At 39.7% G+C, this 14,932-nt stretch overlaps 2 protein-coding genes across 3 annotated transcripts; both read right to left on the reverse strand.

Annotated features, from left to right (window-relative positions):
• Positions 1 to 7,783: 7,783 nt before the first annotated feature.
• On the reverse strand, positions 7,784 to 9,945 carry LOC147570201 (F-box/kelch-repeat protein At3g06240-like). Its single transcript, XM_086664138.1, has 3 exons — positions 9,941 to 9,945; positions 9,026 to 9,173; positions 7,784 to 8,712 (listed from the first exon to the last, which is right to left on the reverse strand). Exons 1-3 carry the CDS (start codon positions 9,943 to 9,945, stop codon positions 7,936 to 7,938), a joined length of 930 nt encoding a protein of 309 aa, XP_086520264.1. The 3' UTR covers positions 7,784 to 7,935.
• Positions 9,946 to 10,745: 800 nt separating this feature from the next.
• On the reverse strand, positions 10,746 to 14,720 carry LOC147570202 (light-inducible protein CPRF2-like). Of its 2 annotated transcripts, none has more exons than XM_086656748.1 (6): positions 14,055 to 14,720; positions 13,127 to 13,223; positions 12,508 to 12,718; positions 12,014 to 12,089; positions 11,369 to 11,494; positions 10,746 to 11,272 (listed from the first exon to the last, which is right to left on the reverse strand). In XM_086656748.1, exons 1-6 carry the CDS (start codon positions 14,457 to 14,459, stop codon positions 10,892 to 10,894), a joined length of 1,296 nt encoding a protein of 431 aa, XP_086512874.1. In that variant the 5' UTR covers positions 14,460 to 14,720; the 3' UTR covers positions 10,746 to 10,891. The 2 variants fall into 2 exon arrangements, with proteins under 2 accessions (XP_086512874.1, XP_086512873.1); XM_086656747.1 differs by having other exon boundaries at positions 13,127 to 13,226; positions 14,055 to 14,629.
• Positions 14,721 to 14,932: the final 212 nt, after the last annotated feature.

Raw genomic sequence — 14,932 nt, forward strand, 5'->3', positions numbered from 1 at the left:
AGGAAGGGCATTCTCCAATTACACCCAAGTTGGTACCACTCCAGTTAGCAGGTAATGGTAGTTTATGGATTTTCTCATTAGAAACGTTCAAAGAGTATACAAAGTCTTTAGTAATCCAATAAAAATTTCCATAAACAAACACCCCACGGAATCGGTACCCCTCTGTGAATTATCGATCTTGAGTGATTGGGAGAGAGAGAGAGAGTGAATCTAGCAGAGAGAGAGAGAGAGAGAGAGAAAGATTGGTAAAATATTTTTTGTGTATTGATACAATGTGAGTACAACCTATTTATAGAAGTACAATAGTAATCCTAATACAATTAGGAATCCTAGTTTGATACATACAAAACTCATATCATGGTTATCTTAATTAGTGATAAACCATGCAAACCTAAACTACTATAACCGGCCGGATCGGTGTGACCCAGCCGGGTCGGGTAGCCCATACGGCTACCCTAATACTCCCCCTCAAGTTGGAGCAGTAATGTCAATGAGGCCCAACTTACGGATATTCTTCTGAAAGGCTTCAGCTCCTAGCGGCTTCGTAAAGATGTCAGCAATTTGTTGGGAAGTTGGCGTATATTGAGGGAGAATGAGATTAGTCTTTATCTTCTCACGAACTAGATGGCAGTCGATCTCAATGTGCTTGGTACGTTCGTGAAATACTGGACTGTCAGCAATATGCAAAGCTGCTTTGTTGTCACAATGTACAAACATTGGATGATTGTGGGGTATCCCGAAATCGTGTACGAGAGATTTGAGCCATTGCAGTTCACAGGTTAATGTGGCTAGGGCTCTATATTCTGTTTCAGCAGATGATCTTGCAACAATGTGTTGCTTCTTGGATTTCCAAGAAAGTGGACTATCTCCTAACATAGTAAAATAGCCAGTAGTCAAACAACGGGTGGTAGGACTAGGGGTGGGAATCGGTCCGAACGGACGGGAAACATACACTAACTTAACCGGTCCGGGCGGAACGGGCACAATTCTTAAGTGTCCACTCGGACGTCCGAACAAAACGGGCACAATTCCTAAGTGTCCACTCGGACGTCCGGACAAAACGGACGGACATTTCGGATTTTTCTCCAACAAAGTGCCTGTCCGTGACCGTTTTGATAGTCGGGCAAACCGGGCATTGGTCGGTCAGACCCGGTCACTAATGAACAAATAAAAAAAAAATTATTCAAAATTAAAACTCTTTAGTAGCTAAATACAACTTTCTAAACTCCCACTTTACAATTCCAAAAAGTAAATGATGATATAACCATTGATATTTCTCATGGATTATGATCGATTTTATTCTTCTTCACATGGATTACGATCGGTGTATTGTGAATTTCTAAAGTAAATGATGAGATATTGAGATTTTGGAGGAGAGAAAGACTAGAGAAGTAGAGAGGCGAAGACAAGATTAAGAAAAGTGATTTCTAAGGTTATATATTTTTACTCTTGAAATCTAACGGTTGTAGCTAACCCTAGAGATCTAAAGTCTTAAAATCAATCATATAGGCGAATGGGTATAGCGAGCAGGATAAACGGAAAGGTATGGACGGGTTCGGTCGGGCGGACTCGGTCGCATCACCGGGTAAGGACCTATGCCCACGTCCGTCCGCTTAAGCTCTTTCGATCGGGCGGGTACGGACCGATTCGGGCATCGGACAGCCACGGACCCTTCGGACTCGGACGGTCGTGGGCGGGTCTCGGATTTTCGGGCCAAAATCCCACCCCTAGGTAGGACAACCTGCCCAATCAGAATCACAGTATCCCGAAATTGTCAAGGAACTGGAAGCAGAGAGGAAAATTCCTTTACCGATCGAACCTTTTAGGTACCGGAGAACGCGATGAGCGACGTAGAGATGGAGATCGGTCGAGTTCTGAAGAAACTGACTCAGATTGTTTACTGCAAAACATATATCTGGTCTGGTTACAGTTAAATAGAGGAGACGGTCGATAAGACGGCGATAGGAAGAGGGATCTTCTAAGGGGGAACCATCAGTCTCTGAGAGAGGGGACTTTTGTTCCATAGGAAATGAAGAAATCTTCGCCGCCGTGAGGCCGGAATCTTTGAGAATGTCGAGAATGTATTTTCTTTGACAAAGAAAAATACCATGAGAAGAGCGGAAAACTTCTATTCCCAAAAAATATTGTAGACGTCTAAGGTCTTTGAGAGAGAATTTGTTTGCCAAGAATGTTTTTAACGCGGAAATAGCCTTGGTATCGTTTCCGGTAATAACTATGTCATCGACATATACCAAAACATATATGCGGACGGATTTGTGAGTGTAAGTAAATAGAGAATAATCACTGAGAGATTGTGTGAAACCGTGAGAGATGAGAACGATAGAAAATTTCGAAAACCATTGACGAGAGGCTTGTTTAAGGCCATACAGAGATTTATTAAGTTTGTAGACACGAGTCTCCCCCTTAATGGAGAAATCCGGTGGAAGTTTCATGTAGACTTCCTCATCGAGATCGCCTTGCAAAAAGGCATTGTTCACATCAAGCTGATGGAGGGGCCATTCATTGATGGTCGCGATAGAGAGAAGGACTTGAACAGTAACCAGTTTGGAGACTGGTGCGAAAGTGTCGTGGTAGTCAAGTCCTTCGATTTGAGTATATCCTTTCGCTACTAGGCAAGCTTTGTGACGTTCAACCGAACCGTCAGATCGGAACTTTATCTTGTAAACCCATTTACAACTAATGGGTTTCTTATTTGGAGGGAGTTGCATGAGAGTCCAAGTTTTATTGGATTCTAATGCCTTGATTTCTTGAGACATGGCATCTCACTAATGAGGAGAAGTCATAATTGAAATTTTTAGGCTCGGACGTCGATAAGACAGATGTGAGAAAAACCTGATGAGAGTCCGAAAAATCGGATACCGAGAGACAGTGAGACAGTGGATGTCGGACCGGACTTGTAGGATCGAAAAAAGGAACCGATGTTTGATTACACACGAAATCGTCAAGATGAGCTGGCCGGCGGTGAGTCCGTTTTGGCCGTGAGATGACTGCTATCGGATCGACAGTAGGTGTTTCGAGAGGGGCACTGTCGACAGGGACAGTAGAAGTGGCGTCTATAGCAGAATCGTGGAGTGGAATAGCCGCTGTTGGATCAGTGGTGGTGCCTCTGGAATCAGCAACTGGGCTGACAGTGGACTTGTTGTCAACAGCGGTGTGAGGAGTGCCTTCAGGAGGAATCCGGCCTAACGAAGGGTCGGTTGATAGAGGCGCTTTCGAAACGGAAGGAGGCCCACTGATGGCCGCGGGTTGTGGATCAGGTGGATGAAGGCGCTCCTTTGTAGAAGAGTCGAGACCTGATTGGTTCGGGGAGAAGCCGAAGGTACCGTCGTCTGGAATGGAGACGAACAGTCGGATGATGGAAGAGTCTGGAGGAGGATCGTGCATGGGAAACACGTTATCATGAAAAGTAACGTGACGAGAGGTGATAATTTTGTTTGAAGAAGGATCAAAAACACGATAACCTTTTTGTCCATACGGGTATCCAACAAAAATACCCAAAATCGTTCGAGAATCTAATTTTGATTTTATATTGTTGTTGTGGACGAAACAACGACATCCAAAGACCCGAAGATGATCGATGGTCGGAGGAGAACCAAGGAGTTCATGGGGAGATTTGCCATGTAAAAGAGGAGTGGGAAGTTTATTTATTAAATCAACTGCCGTGAGGACACATTCTCCCCCAAAAGAGAGAGGGAGATTCGCTTGAAGGCGAAGTGATCGTGCCACATCAAGAATGTGACGATGTTTCCGTTCAACCACCCCATTCTGTTGAGGGGTGTATGTACAACTTCGTTGGTGTAGGATACCGAGATTTTGAAACCAACGTTGTAAGTCACGGGACATGAATTCAGAACCATTATCGGAACAGAATTTTTAAAGAGACGGGAAGAAGGGGTCGCCTGACCCGTAATGAACGGAAGAGATTCGTATCCGTAGTTGAGTATTGATGTAATTGTAAAAGTTAGATAATAGACGTTTGGTGTCGGATTTCGAGTGCATGAGAAATACCCACGTACATCGGGAATAGTCATCAACCAATGTAAGGAAAAATAGACAACCAGAGAGAGGGGACGGAAAAAGGTCCCCATATATCGGCATGAATTAATTCGAAATGTCGAGAAGTACGTGAAGTACTACGTGTGAAAGGGAGTCGTGGTTGTTTAGATAAAGGACAAATAAAACACTGACTCAAACTATTATTGACTAATTTCGAATTAACACATGGAAATTTGTCTAAAATAAACTTAAAACGATAAAAAGAAGGATGGCCACGACGCCAGTGTCAAACATCAAAATTACTACTACTACTAGATACTGAAATAGAAAAAACTTTAGGCTCCGTCCTTAGAAAGTACAAGCCATCCAGTTGATCACCAATTCCAATCGTCTGAATCTTCTTTGGGTCCTGAAAGACACAAGAAGATCAGTTAAAAGTGACATCACATGATAACGATTTGGTAATTTGGGAGACAGAGATTAAATTGAATTTGAAAGTAGGAATGTGTAAAAGAGACCGTGCCGATATGAAAAACTCGACAACGGGACCCATCTGGTAGTTTGACAAAATATGTCGGAGGAGCAAGGACATAATTTGTGAAAGAAGAAAGAGAAAAGCAAATATGCTTTGTCGCCCCTGAATCAACAACCCACGGAGATGGGGGAAGCAAAGTACATGTTAGATTGATTGGCGGGTCAAGAAAGGCCGAAGGATCATCGAATATACCTGCCAAGTTCACCGAAGTATCCTTGGGGGTGCCTGCAGACGAGTTCGTACGATTGTTGGTCGGGTTGCTGACGTGGGCGCTTTGCTGGTCCAGGAGTGTGTTCAGAAAATCGAACTGCTCCTGGGACATTGTTGTTGCTAAAGGCGCCCCTGAACCGGTTGAAACTGAGACGATTGCTGATGTCGGGTGGCCGCGATTCCTTGGCGGATAGCCATGGATTTTGTAACAAGTCAAACGGGTATGTCAGTGGATCTGACAGTGATCACAGAAGGGGCGGGCTCGCATCTGTCGTGGTCGGTCTTGGCGGTCCATCTTCTCGGTCCGAGAAGGGTCAAACCGAGAGACGGCAAGTGAAGCCGCTTCGGTTTAGTGAGATGTATCATGGATGATATTTTGTTGAGTTTCTTCTTTCTTGATCAAACTATGAATCTTTAAGAGAGAAGGAAATGGGTCCATGAGGAGAATTTGACTACGAATAGCCGAAAAACAGTCATGGAGACCTTGAAGAAACTCCATGGCCTGATCTTGATTTGTTCGATCGAGAATTGATTTGCCTTGTCCACAAAGACAAGGTTCCAGAACCATAAGTGACTGTAGTTCTTCTTGAAGTGTTTTAAGCTTCGTGAAATAGGTAGAAACATCCATTCCATCTTGCTTAAGAGATGAGATTGCACGTTTAAGTTGGAATACTTTAGGTGCATTAGTTTGATGAAATCGTTCATAGAGATTTTGCCAAATAGCGGCAGCCGATTCATCATAGAAAATGGATTAACAAATATCCGGAGTAACCGAATTAACTAACCAACTTGATACTAAATCATTGCAACGTCCCCATGCATGTAATTCGGAGGGAGATGATGGTTTTGGGATTGTTCCATCAAGAAAACCGAATTTATTTTTAGCCCTTAAAGCCATCTTCATCCCACGAGGCCAAGAGGCATAGTTATCTCTATTTAATAGTGGGGTGATGATAATTGATGTAGGAGAATCCGAATGATGGACATCGAAGATAGTAATCGGAGTAGTTTGAATAGCTTCGGAAGATGTGTCATGAGATGAAGCCATGATGAACAAATTGAGAAAAAAAAAATATTAAACCAGGATTTTGAATAATTAAACTTGCTCTATTACCATGTGAATTATCGATCTTGAGTGATCGGGAGAGAGAGAGAGAGAGTGAGTGAATCGAGCAGAGAGAGAGAGAGAGAGAGATTGGTAAACTATTTCTTGTGTATTGATACAATGTGAGTACAACCTATTTATAGAAGTACAATAGTAATCCTAATACAATTAGGAATCCTAGTTTGATACATACAAAACTCATATCATGGTTATCTTAATTAGTGATAAACCATGCAAACCTAAACTACTATAACCGGCCGGGTCGGTGTGACCCAGCCGGGTCGGGTAGCCCATACGGCTACCCTAATAAATATAAGATTAGACAGAATATCGAATTGTATGGTTCGCCATGAATTTGATCCTAAGGTATAGACTTATACTTTAGTATCATAGAGTGAAAGAAAGTTTACTACTCTTACCGATACGTAGTCATCAATGAGAGGATCATAACTAAAAGCAGATTCGTGAGGAAATTGTTCTTCGTCTTGAAATTTTGTTGGTGAAGGAATTTTCTTGAATTCAGTTGTAGATGGATTCACAATGACAAATTCATTGGAATACGTTTTTATGCAAAGCAAACCATTACAAGAAGCAATAATAACAAACCAATTATCAAGGAATTGGGAAGAGAGTTTAATAGGCTTATCATATGAAGATGGTAATGAAGATGATGGATTATAAGCAATTGAGTAAAGGTGGTAAATTGTCGATGGGTGTTCACCAACAAAGATAAAATTTAAGTTGTTGCGTTGGTAAGAGGATTGCATTCTAAGAAAATTAGGGTTTGTTATAGGATTGGACCAAGAATTGCTTACACACATAAATGGGATTAGAGATTTTAAAGGTACCTTCAGAAGGATGCTAAAGATTATATCATCTTTTATACCATCTGGTAGTAGGATCTTCTTCATAGCTTTAGGGTTTACCCTCCTCACCCAAGCAGGATGAGTCACAAGGAAGGGAAGATGGAAAAAAAAAAAACTAATATCTTAGTTAAGTGTGGAGAAGAAAGGGACCAACTAGGGTTTTTCGTTTTGGGAGAGAGAGGGGTTCTATACGTGAAAATTTGGGTTATATTAAGAATGAACCGTTTATTGGCATCAGCGGCCAAAACTGAAACGCGCCAAAATGAAGACCAGAGGATTTTACAAGGGGGAAACCAAAACAAAGATGGGTTATTTCCCAAATAGCCCCCTAATTTTGACCAGTTTTCCATGTGGTCCCTTAATTTATCTAAAATACCTATATGGTCTACTTTTCTTCCTTTCTCTTTTTTATATCTCTCTTAGAACTTCACTTTCATTAGATACTCAAATATGTATTCAGATTCAACCCAATGATTCAGTTTAATGGTGTGTTTGGATGGCGGAATCATGAATCCGCGGATTCATGAGTCTTTGGGATTCATGATTCTACGAATTCATAAATCTAAGTAATATTTTTTTGGCTTGTTTGGCAACTAAGAATCCTATGATTTATTATTATTTGAGTATTTTTAAACGTCTTTAGAAAAAATATGATTTTTTTGAAAAAAATAATGATTTTGTAGAAGGAAATATTTTTTTTTGTTGATTTTAAGTTTGAAATTTAAGTTCATTAATCCAAAATCCTAGCAAATCCTAGGGGGTAAAGTGCGATTTTGGTTCGATACAAATTTTGGAATTAGGAATCCTTAAGATTCAAGAGTCCTAGGATTCTTGGTAGCCAAACAGACCAAGGATTCATGATTCCTACCAAATTCCACTTTTGATAGGAATCTTACTTAGGAATCCTGCAACCAAACACACCATAAGTTACTTCTCATTTTCCTTTGTTCGGCAACTAATCATGTTGTATTTTTTGCAAATTGCCCTTCAGAAAAAGGTTCAAGTTAGATTGCATGGACAAGTTCATGTGATACTGGCTACTTCTACCACTTGATGGCTTATGTTGTCGTTCAATCAACGAGGAAATTACATCCATAAAGGGAAAAAGTAAGTTGTAAATATAATTCAAACATAAAATCTCAAAAAGAAGTGAGTAAACAAAAGAGAAAAGAAAAATGAAACAGATGCTTCACCACCAATCTCTACTTGGAGATCTCTTTCCTTCGTAGTTCTTTGCTCTTCCCCAAATAGGTACCAGATTTAAGAGAAACTAGACTTTCTACGTAAGCCGATTCAACGAAACCCTTAGGAGTACCAGATACGTCGATAATTCTACATCTTCCAGTCTCATACTTGTATGACAAAGTATAGTTGATGATTCTACCTCTTCCATGCTCATTGCAGTCCCAACGAGCACATAGTTGAACCACAAATAAGATGTTTCCATTATTGAAAGATAGCATTCGTTTAGGCTGATGTATACAAGATAGTGGATAAACGATAAACATTCTAGTCCACGATTCTACCACTCCATACTCATTCATCACCCACAATTCAACACCATTGCTTAAAACGTAGTTGAATATGCAAAGACACCCTCCTAACAGACTCAACTCTGTTTGGAACCTGGTAGGTGACCAATTAGCTGCTGGTAAGGGTAGCTCACGAAATTTCTCATCGACAATGTCGAAAGAGAATATGAATTTCGTATCGAGAGGGATCCAATGAAAAGCACCATTGAAGAACAATATCGGTAAGCAAGTAGTACTCTGCTGTCGGACATTAAGAATATACGGAATATCGGTTTGAATGGTTTGCCATGAATTCAATCCAAGTGTATAGACTTGTACTTTGGAAACATTGAGTGAAAAATAACTCACAACTCTTACTAATTTGTAGTCATCAATCACATTGTCATACCCAAACCCATAAAATTGAGAATATCCATCATCTTTAAATAGTGGTAGTGATGGAATAACCTTGTATTCAGTAGTAGATGGATTCAAAAGGATTAGGTCATCGAAAAGAACAAATTTAATGCAAAGCAAGCCATTACAAGAACCAATAATATCAGCCACTAATGAGTTAAAGATATCCACTTTTTGTTTATTAAAAGACGGTGATGATGGGTCACAAGGAATGGAAAAGAAGTGGCAGTGCCTCAAGCCGTAACTGTCGACATTTTCATTACCAAGCAAGAGATTGAATTTGGTGTTTTTGACAGAGTAATCTAATTGCATCTTAACAAAATTAGGGTTTGTAATTAGGTTAAACCATGACTTGGATACACACCTGAATCGGCCTAGAGATTTCACAGGACAGTTTAAAAGGATGTTGAAGATGATGTCCTCTGATGGGTTCATCATTGTTCTGACTCACACCCCCTGCTTGCTTCTGGAACTGAGTTTGACTCGCTTCACTGATGCATGTGCAGATGATGCTTCACAATGAAATTGAATTTATTCAGCATCTGGTTTTAGGCCATTTATCTAGTTGGACTATAGGCCATGTTATGTTTGAGTGGGCTATAGGCCAGGTCATGTTAGAGTTTGAGTGGGCGAGTAGCAAGCTTATCATATCTTTGATGTATTCAATGCCAATTGTACGACAATGTAATCGGTTTCCAAAAAAAAAAAAAAAAAAATATTCAGCATCTGGAAGTGAGAGTCGTGTTTATCCAACTTTTAGAGTAAAAATCCACCCTTGGTGCAGCGGGTAGACACCCCGCTTAAACTCAGAAAGTCGTGGGATCGAGTCTCAGTGGAAGTAATTTGCCATCAAAATTTATCCTATGTAATTTTGGTAATCTATAAAGCAAATAATATACTATAATAAATTAGACAGTTGTCGTACTCATCACATCTTCATGATTTATCAATGCCTTGTAACGAGATCGTAGTCGATTTCTCAAAAAACAAAAAACTTTTATAGCAAAACTAATATGATGGGGTTGGCCCGGTTATTTTAGGAGCCCTAAATTTTTTCGATTTTGATGTCGGGCTCCCAAATAAGGAACTCCCAATTCAATGTGTTGGTACAAAATGTTGCGGTTCGAAACTATTAGTAAATAGTTAGAACAACTAATAAACCTTAAATGTCCACTTACTACCGAATTCGGAGCACAATATTGTTCCACGAATATATTTTTTGGTATGAAGAACAGGTTGCATGGGAGACATGTTGGGTGAATTTTGTCCATCAAGTTACCCCATCAAATTACCCTAATTGCATCCGCTTATATTCTAGATTTTCTCTTTGTGACAACGTCGTTTCTTGAAGGTCTTTTTTTCTCAACTTCCAGCTTCTTTCCCATTTCAAAACTAAAATGTCATAAAGGAGGAGGAACTTTCTCCAGTTTTGCCTTTATTTTTATTTTTTTTGCTTGTTTTTCTCCCAAGCGGTCTTTGTTGAGCACTTACACAGTGTGATCCTTCGTCCGAGTCGATAGAAAGTTTTCTTTTGTTTGATGAAGATTTTGATAGTCTGACATCCATTTGCGGTGGTCTTCAAAATTTTATAATAATGCTCGAACTTAAAAGCTTTGCCGCTATTGTTTTCGAGTTAACAATGTCTGTCTGCATCTCTTGCGACCGTAGCTGCTAAAGTTTCATGGGGTTTAAGCGATCCATCCATGTTTATTTTGATAACTTCCTCGGCGGGGGAGACCATCAGATGGATCCCCAATTAAAAGTAAGATATTAATTTCTGAGTTGAGGATTGAACTGTCGGGAAGTTAAACTTTCTTAGTATTAATATGAGATATTGAAAATTGGTTGCAAGGACAAATCAGAAGTAATTCCAGTTCCCATTTCAAAATTAAGAAAATCAGAAGTAATTCCAGTTCCCATTTCAAAATTAAAAGGCTATTAGTTATTACTAGGATTTTTCGTATATATACCCGATTCTCTCACCAGTCCCCACAACCACCATTTTGTTCTTCACACTTCTCCCTTTTGTTTGTTGTTCTAAATCTCACTCTCTTGGGCTATCAATTACAAACAAAAACCACGAGAAAGAAAAGGTCTGCAACCTAATGTTTCAATGATGAGAATAATTTGAGATACGATCTAACAATAACATATTCAGATACTTATATTGCAGTAGAATAAGCTTACACAAACTAATACAAGGTCTCTCGCTCTCCCTTGGTTCTGTTTGTCAATGCTCTCCACTGCTTGAGTGGTTTCTCTCTCCTCCCCAACCGGTTCCATTCCACTGCACATGAGCACCTCTTGGTCCCATCTTGCTACCTTCTCCAGTATTTTGCAGATTTTCAACTGGAAGAACAGGTGGAATGTCAGATAACCCACTATCTCCTCTTCGGTCACGAGGTGGTGTAAGAGAAGTAGTATTTGATGCTGATTGATAGAAGGTAGTCTCTGGGTCATCGTGAAGGGGGATGGAAACATCTAGACTTGAGTCAGTAAGCGTCGGGCTATCCGAAAACGGCATACCCATGTTGGAAAAACTAGGTATTGAATGAAATGCTGGATTAGTTAATCCAGTCATTCTCTTAACGGTTTCTTCAGCCATCTTCACCTGTTAAAATTCAATTCAATATGCAATATCAGTGATGATCGTCTCAAGAACAAAGATAGACCCATAATATCGAAAAAGTACGGCTGACTTTTCTACCTTTGCTCTCACTGTTTCAACATCTGCTTTCAAAACTCTATTGTCAACGGCAGCTTCAGTGTACTTATGATTAACATCAGTGAGACGCTTTACTAGCGAAGAGTTTTCAAGTCTTAACTGTGCCACCTACACCACAATGGAGAAAAAAACGTTAGTTACAAAATGGCCTCTAACTTTGGTCAGCTGCCGATTGTCCCATTAAACGAGCATCCGCCAAAACTACTAATTCAGCTCCTGGGCTCTTTGGTGCTTTTTTACTGTTCAGTTTTACCCTATTGACTCCCTCACGTATATCTCTTCACAGAAGGTCAAGGAGAGGCGGGCAAAAGGGTAATTTTCATGCAGAACAGAACACCAAATGGCACCAAAGTTGTTAACTGGACCATTAGAGGATAAGAACAATGGCAGAAACAATCCTAAATAGTATCTCTTCCAGAAATACTAAATGCTAAATGGAACAATGCTCATGCTTCCGCCTTTTTAACATAATAAGCCCATAAACTTCTAGCACCTTTTTAACATAGTACTCCGATTATATGCTTTTTGGTTGAGAATTTTGGTTAACCGCCCAAGGTTCTTGAAGTCGGAATGATAGAAAAAGTCACCACGTATTTGAAGCAACTAGAAGTAAGACAGATACCAGACCTGTGCCTCAAGTTCACTCAGATGTGCTTGTTTTCTTCTTCTAGAGCGTCTGGCTGATTCTCTATTTGACAGCATCCTGAATACATTTAACGAACAAATTCAAGAAATAGAAGTTTTTAAGAAAAAATAACTAGAGAATCTAACAAACATGTTAATGAAGAACCTTGAATCTGCAGATTAACCAATTGGAACAGAAACTAAGTTATGCAGAGATGCACTGCTAAGGATTTAGAAGTGTGCCACTTCTAAACTTCTGCATTATTAAAGATAGTGTTTGATAGCTCATAAACCAGCAATACATGTCAGATGCCAAGAACATCGACAAACAGAAGTCTAAGAAAATAGCAAGTAAATTGATGGTTGATGCGAGAAATGAAATAACTACGTGATGTTCAGATAAAACATATTATGAGATATTGAGATGTGCAGTAACCAAGGGAAACCTACCAACTATTAGAGCCATCACTACAAATGATATTAATAACTATAGTTACCTCCTCACACGTCTCACATCCGAAGGATCCATGTTATCTGTCATTTCTGTTTCCCCTTCAAGATCTTCATCATCTGACATCTCTCTTGAAGAACCACTAGTTGCTGGCCTTACCTGTACTGCTGAAATTTTCTGCATAGCAGGTAAGGATGGAATGCTTGTTGCCCCGCCAACGGCCTTATTTTGAGCACTGGAAAACTTATACCCAGATCCTGCACAGTTAAAAAATGAACCTTAAAGCGTTTAAGTTTTAACTTGTACATAATTTGTATTATCCACCCAGTGATGAATATAAAGCTCTCAGTATGTTCACACAAACCAATTATGCACAAATCATCTTTGTTTCACATTAATTTTGTAATTTTGGTGGAAACTGAAATAATATCTAAAATTGTAGCTTTCCTTACTCGCTTCAAGTTGCAACAGAAAATGAAGTCTAATTTCTTCTTAATTTAGTCTGCAAGTAAAAAATTTACTCATTCTGGTGGAATTGTGCCAAAATTTAGTATCATACTACCTATTCTAACTGCTTGCAACATATTAACAAAATATCATGCAGGAACCATCTTGACCACGCATGCCGCTAAACTGAAAAGTTCTCACAAAAAGAAAAAACACACCTTTAGTAGAAGCTTGAGATTCCAACTGCATGGCATTTGAAACTTGTGCTACAGTGTCGGGTGAACATTTAGTATCTTGAGGTTTTACAATGGACGCCTGCTAAGACAGACAAAATTACTTTTTGAGCTTCACAAATCGCAAGTATACATGATCAATATAAAGGAAACAAAGGGGAAAAGTCCAATTGACTCAATGGTGAATTGGATGTGGATCTGTCTGGAGAAACCTTCCGTCATTAGCAGTAATGGTGTGCAAGCAAGTGCAATATTGGTGGTAGATCGATATCTTGGGAAAAGTTCTCATTGACAGCAGGTTTCTTGAGTGGATCTTTTACACATGTATCTTGTCAATTGGTATTAGACCTTCAGCCACGACATCACAGGTTTCAGTCTTACAGACTTACGGGCATGTTCCATTAAAACATGACGGCGTTATGTAAGGGTTAGTGTTGTGGAGTCGACATTGTGAGAGTGATGGAGAATCAACACTGGTGCAATACGTTTCCTATACGGGCCAATCACGGCATGATGGAAGACACCGACATATAAATATGCTCAGCTCTCAGGCATTAATCCATTGTAAGGTGATTTTTAGGGGTGAATCTACCCATTTGTTCATATAACAAGCAGTAGTGATAAGTGCTCACATGAGATACAGTTCATGCAAAAAAAAATTGAACTTAATTCCCAAATTCTCTGCCCCTACCCCATGTAAATTAGTATTAGGTAAAATAATGTTGTAGTAGTCTAAAACAAGAAAACCACTAACCTAAGCAATATGAATAGAACCAATAAATTTCATTAGAATCAAGAAAAATAGAACCCTAAATCCAACAAATCAACTAAAACCCACAAACACAAATCAACTAAATAATCCAAAAACACAATCAAAACCCAAAAAAAGGAGAATTTTTTTTAAAACCAATACCCTAGTCAACGCAGCAGCAGCAGCGCATTCCTGGGTTAGTCGACGCTTGAGAAAAGCCTGGTACTCCTTAGAATCAACAGGAACATTAAAAGAAGGATCAGGGTTATGATCCTTGATCTCCACAACATCTTCATCTCCATGATCGGTGGTTCTTCTGGAAGAAGGTGATGGGGAGAGATAGGAAGAAGGGGAAGGAATAAGAAATGAAGGAAGAGGATGAGGGGTTGTTGAAGAAGAAGAGAGAGAAGATGGGGAAGTTACAGTTTGTTGAAGGAATCTTTGAAAAGCCCATTCAGATGAACTTCGATTCATTCCTGTTGGATCTTCAACTGGTGATCGAGTTTGTGGTGGTGTTGATTGCCAAAATGGATCAGAGATTTCTTCAACTGAGAACACCCTCTCCATCTCTCTCTCTCTCTCTCTCTCTCTCTCTATAGTTTTCCCACCCACTTTCGCTCACTTATGGTGTTTGTGATTTCGGTGTATTGTCAGTGGACGAATTCCAGTCCATGGTTGGGTGAAGTTGGCCGCTTTTTGTCCTGCTCTGCCCACGTAACACTAATAACTAACCAGAGTCATTGAGCCAACCCCGGCCCCCGGGTAGCCGAGCTGGTAGTGCATCTATTCTGCAATAAGGATCTCCGAAATTCGATTCCATGAAAGTACAAATCCAGAATTTATTGAATTTGAGTATAAATAAAATTGTTAGATGCGTTTTTAAGCTAATTGTTTAGTTAGTCTTTAGGCTCGTTACTTTTTTTTTGAGAAATCGACTACGAAGATCGTTAGTCGTTACAAGGCATTGATACTTCGAGACGATGTGACAAGCACAATAACTGCTGAAATACTACTAGTGAGCCTAAAGTCTGGCGAATGAA

The sequence above is a fragment of the Eschscholzia californica genome, unplaced genomic scaffold, assembly GCF_041429995.1.
Source record: "Eschscholzia californica isolate CP2 unplaced genomic scaffold, dmEscCali1.0.p SCAF_1, whole genome shotgun sequence".
Taxonomy (NCBI): Eukaryota; Viridiplantae; Streptophyta; class Magnoliopsida; order Ranunculales; family Papaveraceae; genus Eschscholzia; species Eschscholzia californica.

What these genes read in the sequence shown, in the direction of transcription:
- LOC147570201 (XM_086664138.1), bottom strand. An exon ending in AAATCTCTAGGCCGATTCAG is followed by an intron (nt 8,713 to 9,025) that starts GTGTGTATCCAA and finishes ACTGAATACAAG; the next exon opens with GTTATTCCATCACTACCACT.
- LOC147570202 (XM_086656747.1), bottom strand. Translation starts at nt 14,459, where the DNA reads ATGGAGAGGGTGTTCTCAGTTGAAGAAATCTCTGATCCATTTTGGCAA. An exon ending in CTGCTGCTGCGTTGACTAGG is followed by an intron (nt 13,227 to 14,054) that starts GTATTGGTTTTA and finishes TGTCTGTCTTAG; the next exon opens with CAGGCGTCCATTGTAAAACC. An exon ending in GATGTGAGACGTGTGAGGAG is followed by an intron (nt 12,090 to 12,507) that starts GTAACTATAGTT and finishes AAATGTATTCAG; the next exon opens with GATGCTGTCAAATAGAGAAT.